The sequence below is a fragment of the Gadus chalcogrammus genome, chromosome 18 (genome assembly GCF_026213295.1).
Source record: "Gadus chalcogrammus isolate NIFS_2021 chromosome 18, NIFS_Gcha_1.0, whole genome shotgun sequence".
NCBI lineage: Eukaryota > Metazoa > Chordata > Actinopteri > Gadiformes > Gadidae > Gadus > Gadus chalcogrammus.
The window spans coordinates 4,605,455-4,616,007 of NC_079429.1; the positions used below are offsets into that span (position 1 = coordinate 4,605,455).

Genomic DNA, 10,553 nt, shown 5'->3' on the forward strand with positions numbered 1-10,553 from the left:
TCGGGTGGTAAGGAGAGGAAGTCCTCGACATCCACAAATTCAACATTCAATTCCATTTTTACACCAAACACAAACGGAAACCATTTCTTCTACTGAATTGCTAGAAATGTTTTGCGTGGAATTGGAGAGAGAGAGTAGGTTTTACTTAGAAGTGGGATCAGGAGAATGTTTATTCGAAACCAAGAATGCACAATACATAAATACACAGAATATAACAAGTATAAACCAGCAGCAACACATAGAAAGAATCCAAGGTGGAATGCTGAATGCTTAGTGAAAGAAACGCAGGCATTTGTTATATGCATTACCTGCTTTATTAGAGATGTTTACCTCTCAAGTTCTCCCTCTCTTTCGATAATCAAGAGAGGCTGTGTCCGAGAAGCTGGCACTGAGGAGCAGTTTCTCAATAGCACTTACTATAATAGCAAACATAACAGGGATGCATCTCCTCCATATTATCAAATATCTTTCTCATGGCTTCCCCAGAATGCGTATCTGTTCCTGTGTTTGCTCCCCCCCCCCCCCCAACCCATAAACAAACAGGAACCGCATGTTTGGTAGCAACCACGCAAACAAAATAACAGAAACCTACCGGAAACGACGGCCGTGAGGAACTGGAGCTGAAGGAGGCGCGAGGCTCGCAAAGGATCGACCTTTTCATTTCATTTCCATCCTCACAGTTCCAACCAATCAGGTGATGCTTTGTGTTTGTCGGGCATGGGTCTGTTCCTGCCAAAGCAGTCCAGGGCGGCTCTGAGCATCTATCCACACACTCTCTACACTCACTCTGCCGTTCTAGGGTGTGTTGGCCAAGTGTGGTCATTGGGGGGTCTGTGAGCAGCGCATACTGTACCTGTCACGTTAAACAACACTGTCCCACTCCCAACACAACACTGTTTCAACACAACACTAGTTCAACACTGTCCCAGTCCAAACACAACACATTCTGAACACAACACAACACCTGCTCAACACAACACTGCCTCAACACAACACATTACATTCTCAACACAACACTGGCTAAACACAACACAACAGAGCACTGTCTCAACACAACACTGCTCAACAACACAACACAGCACTGTCTCAACAGAACACAACACAGGCTCACCACAACCCTGACAGTTGACCCCGGGAAGTGTCAAAAGTTAAACAGTAAAGTTTTAGTGAAATAGCCAATAACTAAATGAACGGGCGGTTGACCGTCGTCACGACCTCCTGGGCACAAGGCTCCCAGCGGGAGAATGAGTTGATTGTCTCCATGACAACGGACCTTTGATCTGACGTCAACGTGCGGAGAGAGGCAAAGTGTCTCACTCCTAGCAGCAGCTTTTATAGCGGTGGCCTGCAACGGACCGACAATTTGATCACTGCACATTTACCAAAGTGGACGCCTCATCTCGACAGCAAACGACTTCCTAAACGAACCGTAGTGAATCCTTTTAATACCGCCTTTCCTTTTACTGCCCTCTGAAAGTCAACGACCAGACACTAGGGGGCTGCTAGTTTCAGCCTCAGCGTAAAATGAGTTTGTTCCAGCGACAATACACCAGTGTGACAGAATACGGACTGAAACGGTGATGACGCAAAGACCCCAGCATGAGAAAATGTATACAAAATAATTCAGTGTCAGTCATGCGTCATCAATAATGCATGCGTGAGGAACCCATGCCTTTGCATCGTCAACCTCTCTGCAAGATGTAATCCATCCTCCAGGAGACGGGGAGAGGGAGGAGAGGGCCGTAAAGCAGAGCCGTCAGTCAAAGGGCCTTCGGAGCCGGCTCGGGCCCTGCCCGTGCTTTATGGCCCCGTGCGAGGCAGAGATGCTAATCCCTTTGACAGTACCCACCTCCACCGCCTTAGAAACACACGATGGGAGAACCACATGACGCAAGCCACGCAGCACTCCAGTGGAAAAACCTCTCTCATTGTCCGGGAGTGAGGAAGAGTTCAGGGGGTTGAGGATGAGGAGAGGGGGGAGTGTGTGCTGCAGTTTCATGAGACGCTTTCACGAGAAACTAGACAGCCGAGAATGGGCCGCTCTAGGTTTACCATGCGGAGTGATCTTCCTCGCTCAGAGCTGTGAAAACGAAAGCAACACAAAGAGTCAGCTATCTAGGAATGTGTGTCCGCCGTGTCTTGGCCTGCACGGGTAGGGAGTTCAGATCAAGGCACACCATCACAGCCCGTCAAACAGCGGGCTGCGCCCTGTGCACAAAACACTGCATAGCTGTCATTCCCCGTGGCAGCACGTCGCCCGATTCAGTGTGTTTTTAAGATTGCACAATCTGTGTTCAAGCATGTGGCGTTCCCGCCGCTTCAAATGGTGTTCTAAACATCCACGGTGACACGCAATCATTCGGATAAAGTTTACCGATACAGGTCTTGAAAATATTGACTTCCAAAAGTGTTCACCCTCGCTTTGGCGAGAGCACAGCACGGAGGAGGCAAACAAACCAAACAAACAAATCCTGCAAAATATTTGAAGATTGAATCGTTCAACACGGCGTGGAATTTTATAAACATGAGGTCCCGACCACAGCAGGGATGTTAACAAGACTTCCATTCCGTCTGTCCACCCGTCACTCCCCACTGCGCTACACCAGGGGTCAGAAGAACCCACACCGCATCAGCCATGCTAGCAGAATTGGGTTCTGCCCTCCTGGCTGGTAAGAACCTTGTTAAGGGAGCTCTGGGGTGAAGGGGTTAATCTTGGCTCCCAGCTCTCGTCTAGGGATCGCTGGGCAGCCGCGGTAGCTGCTCATGTAACTGAAACAAGTACAATAGAGAAGCTATGTAGCGCCCGGGGGGAGGAGAGACTCATAACGCTACTGGGAGTGACATCAAGGCCTTCCCAGCGCTCCGTAGTCTTTGTTCCCAATTCATTGACATGACAAGCAAAATGCTAAACATTTCCGTTTCAAACTTGGTAGCCCAAAGAACATCTCTCATGTGGGTCTTCTCCACGCCGTGGTAAAAACCTCCCTGACCTGTGACCTGTGCATGTCCTACAGACGCTCAGCTGGCCTGGCACACCACTGCTCAACCACAGTAGATATGATGAGTTATGAGTTCCATAACGTTAACCAACACTCCCGTTCTGTGGGGGACACATCACTTTCATACAGTCGGTGAGACACTGCGTAGCAGGTGTTGAAGTCAGTGGGATGACGATTGGCCTCAAATGACACACACACACACACACACACACACACACACACGACAGAGAGAAGAAGATAGTGAGAGAGGAAGATAGTGAGAGAAAGAGACTCACAGACGGAAGCAGAGAGAGAAAGACTGAGAGAAAGAGGCAATGCGAGTGGGAGCGAGAGAGAGAGAGACACAGCAAGAGAGGGAGACAGAGTGACAGAGTGGGAGCGAGACAGAATGACAGAGACGGAGAGGGGGAGAGAGACAGATAGAGAGAGTCAGGTAGAGAGAGACAGAGTCAGAGAAAGGGAGAAAGAAAGAGAGACAGTGGTTTGCACAGCTGTACTGTCTCTGTGGGGGCCGTTTTGGTTACTAAGGGCAATCTGAAGGGTCCCACGTCTTGTGATGTGGGACACCTACATCCGACCCCGTCAGATGTGGGGAGAGGGGGTGTGAGGGGACGTGATGGGCTGGAGTCCACCATGCAGGAAGCCACGTCTGTCCTTCATCGGTGTGGTCACTGGTCACTGACTGACCAACGAAGCGCTCCGAGTGGACCATTAACAGCGTATCACTATCTCTACTACGGTTATATGACCAACGGTTTCGCGTGATGAATTATGAATGAAGAGGAAACGTTCCAGTTCCCCGGAGGCAACTTGGACCACGTCCGGCCAGCCTTTAAAATATGTCATCTTCCTCCTCAGGATTTTTCCCATGCGTTTGGTTATGGCCGAACGATTTAAGCTGGCTGCCCAAATCTAAAAGCAGATTGCGTTGCTCGCATTTCGTGGCCAAAGCCAAACGCGTCGGAGAGCAGAGGGCTGCATCGCACGTCGTGTGTTGATCCTTGCCGCCTGCGGGGCCACGGGGACACGGAACAGCAGTAAAACAAATAACAGGTTGCAAACAAACAGCCGGCTTCGTGCTTTTTTAAAAGCGTTTAGTTTACTGTTGTTTGTATTCCAAAAGAAAAAGGAAGACGCATACTTCAAACTCCCATGTTTTATTCATGAGGCTGCCAATTTAGCGGTGGCTGCGCGGGGGCTTCCTCGACGCCTCTAATTAGTTTCTCCCTACCTCCGTCTCGTTAGGACTCGCAGGGTGTGGGGAGACGCAGGGTGTGTGGTGTTGTGACCGCAGCCGGGCTCAGAGCAGAGGTGACAACAGCACAGCTCGGCCCCTGCGCTGTAAGCGTGGGATTCGGAGTTTTGTTTGTTCCAGGGATGTTTTAAATTATCGCAGGCTTCTGCACCAGGCCGTCCCCACTGTGGTGGGCCTGTATCCCGGGTCTGAAGGGCACACTGTACCGCCCTGCAGTTCTGCAATCAGAGAATGCTGGAGGCGTCCGCTACTGCCTGGCTCACCTCGATGGGGACACGTTGGGGAAGTATGGATGCAGAAAGTACTGCCTAGTTCAGATATAATTTCTTCATCATCTTCAGAACATGAACCATTGCCTACAGTACAACTGCTTCAAAACCTCCCCGACATCCTAGTTTCAATGAGATTTCTTTTTTCAGTTTAGGTTTAGTTGCATCCTTTCCACAATCTCTCCCCCTTAAAACACATCACACCGAGATGATCCACGGCCGCACATGCATTCAGTCCCCATGCCGTGCTTTAGAAGAAGTGCAACGACTAAAGCTGAAGCCTACTTTGCACCCTTCGACATGCATTCTTCAGTTCTGAGACACTTGAGGGAACAGATCCCTCTAAAATAACGTCAACAAAATGAATGTTATCCCCGGTACCCGATGGACAGCAGGGCTGACCGCAGCGAGCCAAAGGGGAACCGGGTTCAACATGACTCTCGGAGATCACCGTGAGCACGTATCGGCTCATATCCAGGCGAGATGGACCAACAGAACAGGCGGTTTATCACAGCACCGCATGCGTCTCTAATCCGCGCTGTACAGGCATGCGGCCAGTGGGTGTTTCCACGTCCACGCGCCCCGCGGCGCAGGAGAGCTGACAGGTAAACCCTCTCCGTCACGTCGCGTAACGCTTGAGCCAAACATCAGAGAAACACCGGAGAAACATGACAGAAAACGCGGGTCCAGATCAAAGACGAGCAGTGTGACAATTAACGCAGATATCACTTACCTCTCGGATCTTTCAGGAATACATCCGGTGTGTGTGCGCGCACCACTGTACACACAGCGCCGCTACTCTACTGCTGCCTTTCACGCCTTTCCCCGGGAAAGAAACGTTTGTGTTGAGCGGAACAGCACCGCGCTGTCGGTCGCTGCTCCCCGCTCCCCTCGGTCCCTCTGGCAGTGAGAGGGAGCCCCCTAGCGGTGCGCTGCGGTACTAACCCAACAGCGCTCCACCGTCGCGTAAAAAAATAATAATAAGATATATTATCATATAATCATATAATAATAATAAATTATATACATATATAATTTGTATTGAATTAATTATTATTTTAATTCATTATTTTATTTTAATTCAACAAGAAAACGTTGAAATACTCAACTGGGGCAGCTAGGGGCCGACTGTGACCTCGACAATTTCGAAAAAAACTGGACCCGCCCCACCACAGGCCCCTCTGCCACACCACAGGCCCCGTTATCACACCACATGCCCCGATTCCTGGGCTGCAGCTGGATGCTACTTCTATGGCTACTTCACCGTCAACGGCCCCGCTCCCCCCGGATCCTCTAGCGGGGAGAGGGTGCTCCTAGCGGTGCGCTGCGGTACTACACTACCAGGAAGCAAATGTCAACCACCACAATATCGGATAGGGCCGTGTACCAGGGCCGTCGTTAAGGGGTGAAAGGTGATGACGATTCTTGGGGCCCACAGCCCAGGGGGGGGCCCATGAAAAAAAAAAAAAAAAAAATTCATTCACCAGCCCATAGCGTTAGGAGTCGCACACGGACTTGTCTGCTTTTTTTTTTTTTTTCGTCTGCTTTTCTGAGAGTGTCTTGGATGTGTCTTCGTGGTTCAATGCACTGATGTAAGAGAGTGCTAAATAAATGAATTTAAATCTAATCTGATCACATTCCTTCCTGGACCACCTTTTTATTGCCAAACAAAGTCTCAGACACACACACACACACACACACACACACACACACACACACACACACACACACACACACACACACACACACACACACACACACACACACACACACACACACACCTGACCTGACCTGAGTGCAGATGTCAATGATTCATCTGCAGTAAACATTATAAATGATTTTCCTCATGAACCTGCCATATAGTCACATGACTTTGGGATAAGTCTGATTTACCTCGTGGACGTCACATCGCAGTGACAAAATATACGGAATGTGATTGGTCGCCTGCTTTGGTCGCTTTTAGAAAATTAACATGAAATTAAATTTCATATTAATGGGCCAACATTGTTGTGTATGAAAGGGCCAATCATATATTGGATGCCTAAATGTCTGTATTCATTGAGTAGATTTTGAGGCCTCCATTTGCATTGTTTCTTGCTCATATTTCTCTCTACAACTCCACTTTAAAATACCGCAATGTAGCCCAAATAAAAAACCAACTCGGCCACAACAGGCCTACAGTCTCGGACGTTGGGTCCAGTCCTCTTCCACCTGTTTGGAAATAAAGCTTGGCATGACAACCTCCTATCTGTCTTGATGTTTCCGTCCAAAGGTCACGTCCATAAAGACAGGGTTTTATGAGCTGTAATCCTTATTCCTGTCACCGGCCCACGACCCGCCCAAGAGGGCAAGTTCGTCACCAACCCTGCTCCTCAAACGCTACTCTCAGCCCCGCTGGGACCGGACCCGACTTCAGCCCACACGTCTCACGGCTGTAGAGCCAGACACACCGGGAGAACAGGGACCATGCCTTCCGCCACCAAGATCCTCTACTTCTTCTCCAGCGCCCTGGCCTCCTCCATCTCGGTGGGGCTGCTGGGGTTCTCCATGTCCACCACCTGGACCCGCGCCACCATGGAGTGCGCCGCGGACTCGGCCAACACGACGTTCGCCAACGGGACCGCCACCATCACCTTGGATCTCTTTGATATGATCTCGGAGAGGACGTCCTGCCCGGCGATCGGAAGCCGGCCCGAAGAGTTCAAAGGTAAATGAGGGGACCTGAACTTCAAAAAAAGATCATAAAGCGTGCTAAAAATATCTACTAATTGGCAATAAGAATGGGAAATGGTAAACTGACTGCATTTATGTAGTGCTTTCTAAGCACTGGCCCCTCAAAGTGCGATATAATTACCACCTGAAATTCACCCATCCATGCGCACATTCACAAACCGACGGTGGTGTGAACCACGCAAGGCGACAGCCAGCTTGTTGGGAGTAGTTAGGGTGAGGCGTCTAGCTCAGGGACACCTGGACACTCGCAGGAGCCGGGGATCGAACTAGCAACCTTCCAGTTACAAGTCAACCCGCTTTACCTCCTAAGCCACTGCCTCCCAAAGAAGACATTTGTTAATGTCCTCTTCTACTTGAGTGGCCTACTATTTAACACTCAAACCCATCCCTGGATCAGAGATACGAAACCATAGCTCTGTTCTGGGAACATGGCCGCCGTTACACCACAACACCCCCACCACCCCCCCCCTCTCCACCCCCTCTGCCTCCTCTGACCCACACATGAGACTCAGGCAGCCCTAACTTTGTTGTGAATGTTCGCAGTGTTCACTGTGCTGGGGAACGTCGGCACGGCTCCCCAGGTCCTCCACGGTCTGGTCGTCATGCTGTTGGCCCTGTGTCTGCTGGCGTCCTGCGGCAGCATCCTCATCGCCCTGTACAACAGCGTCAGCAACCCCTACGAGACCTACATGGGCCCCATCGGCATCTACGTCTGCAGCTCCGTTGGCGGTGAGGAGGGTTGAACGATTTGGGGAATAATCAAATTGCGATTATTTTGACCAATATTGCGATTTAATGTGCGATTTTTATAATTTATTAAGTTCCTTATGTTGTGTATTATTCACTAAAAAAAGAAATAAATGATTCTTTAGTATGATGACCAACACAACATTGGAAGCAGTCAACATAAAAACTGCTCTTTCCTTTAGGCCAGGCGGCCCAGGCCAATGTGTTGGGATTAATTTACATTATAAACTTCTTTATTTGACAATTGAATTGTAAAATTAAAAAAAAAATGAATCGTACTGATTTCCAGTCAGTAACGGTAACAAATCACTTTTTTTTTCTAAATCACAGACCTAGCTTTGAGCTCCTCCCACCACTAGATAGTTATCATTCATAATCTATAATTATAATAATACTTTTATATTCTTGGGGTTAAGTGTGAGCATTCATGTTTGCCGACTTGGTAGCTCGACCCCACGTAGGTCGGAGATGGCGTGTTTCCCATTCCGTTAACGAACACAGCATAACACTGTCATGTTTGTGATGTTTTTTTAGCTTTGTAGTTAATTAGCTAGTAACGTGAATATCTGATCGACGCATAGAATTGGGTACTCGCCGATACCCAATACTGGATACCCGATACCCGATACTGGTATCGCTATCGGAACAACCGATGGATGCAACTGATGGATCGCCTTTAGCAGTAGAAGATGGATTCTAAGTAAACTATCATCAAGGATCAATTTACTTGTTTGTCATCGTTATTGGTCCCTTGTTTGCTGTTTTTCTGCTGCGTATATATTTATTGCATATAGCTAGCCTCCTAGCATATTTGAGTCATATTTTAAGGTTCATCTCGTATTTAGTGTCAAAAACACCTTAGGCAGAAAGTGAATATGGAATGTAAAAAGCAGTATGACCTAGGCAATTATGCTATTACTATATCTTGATATTGACATTGTTATTATTGGCCTTGAATTTAAATTGTATTGAGTATTCCTTGTTTCTGCTTATTGGGTGGCTTGTACTTAAAACAGTAGGCATGTTAGCCTACAGAATGATGGTTCATTCCACTAATGCCTTGCTCTACGATATTTGGATGTAATATGAAGTGTGTAGTTTGAGAAAAGAGAATAATAGGAGTTGTTGGTTTTGGGCCTTGATACGTTCCCCAGTACACAATGTATAAGAGATTCTCATAAAATAATCATGATTACATTGAACAAAACAAAATATACATATATATTATATTGGTCAATGCATGATATGATTATGTCATATATTATATATTGACCAAAACAAAATAAATATATAGTATATGGTTCAATATATGATAGGCCTATATATTGATAGTTTGGATTTCAAAGCGTCGGTCTAAAAGCATTTCAAACTGCAACGACCATGTCGCTTTGCGCTATCGCTCACCCTGAACCATTTCCCTCCCTCTCTCTGTTCCTCCCAGCCTGTGTGTCCTTGTTGGTCCTCGTGCTGTTCGTGATCAACTTGTTTGTCAACCGCGTGGCGGAGGAGCTTGTCATCGTCGTCAGCAAGCTTTCTGCCCTGAAGGTGCAGAACACGCAGGTGTCGATGGGGCTTGGATATTACCTGGTCCTCCCCTACCTCGCCCTCACCCTGATGGCCATCGGCTTCGTCTACCTCTACCAGCACGCGGCCTACAGGCACCAGCGTGAACAGCAGAGGCCTACCGAAGAGCCTAAGGATGTGCTGATGTACTAACGTCGGGGTAGTCAGGACAACGAGAGGAACCCTTCAGGACATTGATGAATCACCGTCTCACGGGACGAAGGGGAACAAGGAGGCCTATCGCAAGAGTATCCACAATCTATTTATTGTAATGGGCGAGGAAGAGCCATTAAAGAGAGATAATGATGTGTCAGAGTAGAGCGGGCGTGGAAGAGCAGTGGTTTGGGTCTATTAATAACACATAGTTTTCTTGGAGGATTATAAAATGACCATGTTTTAATTGCTTGATGGTTAAAACTGTTGACACACGTGTCAGTGACCTTGATGTAATCTGTCAAAATACAAGAGAGGGGAATTGTTGACAACATATCTGAATGAGGAAGTTAAGGGAAGGTAAATACATGCTATAACATGTGGGGAACTAATGTGTTTCCCTATTTGACTGCTATATAATCTTGTAGACTTAAATAAAGTGTAAGCAATTATTATGATTACTGTTTTGAAGTGTATTGGCTTGATAAGACAACTAGTTGAGTACGATTGCCTGAATTATACAATACCGTATTGCCTCAAAAGTAGGCCTACGACATGCTTCGTAAAGACTTTTAAAACACGTCCTGATTTATAATTCTTTGTTATTTTTTTTAATCTTCTGACAAACACAGAAGTGGCCTACAATCCTTCAGGTTAAAACCGGATAGTGTAAATATAACTTTGCTGCCCTCCAGTGTCCAAAAGTGTTAATGCAAAGACATTTTTCAAACTAATCCGTTTAGGAAAGCGTACAAATATAAATGTCGTTAATATGAACATCAACAATATAAATATTCATATTATTAACAATTATAATATAAACATTTACATCAG

The 10,553-nt window shown here is 47.3% G+C and overlaps 2 protein-coding genes across 3 annotated transcripts in view; one reads left to right on the plus strand and one right to left on the minus strand.

The window, feature by feature from the left end:
- The window catches only part of LOC130371102 (receptor-type tyrosine-protein phosphatase epsilon-like), a 55,299-nt gene extending 49,868 nt beyond the window's left edge, over nt 1-5,431 (minus strand). The window contains exon 1 of one of the 2 annotated variants that reach the window (XM_056576745.1): nt 5,257-5,431. The gene's annotated coding sequence lies outside the window, so the exon portion shown is untranslated. The remainder of the gene's footprint in view (nt 1-5,256) is intronic. The other variant, XM_056576744.1, reaches the window with a different exon arrangement.
- A 1,146-nt stretch (nt 5,432-6,577) lies between these two features.
- On the plus strand, nt 6,578-10,170 carry LOC130371635 (clarin-3). The gene is made up of 3 exons (XM_056577474.1): nt 6,578-7,230; nt 7,800-7,985; nt 9,445-10,170. The coding sequence occupies exons 1-3, from the start codon at nt 6,990-6,992 to the stop codon at nt 9,717-9,719; spliced, it is 702 nt and encodes a 233-aa protein (XP_056433449.1). The 5' UTR covers nt 6,578-6,989; the 3' UTR covers nt 9,720-10,170.
- Nucleotides 10,171-10,553: the final 383 nt, after the last annotated feature.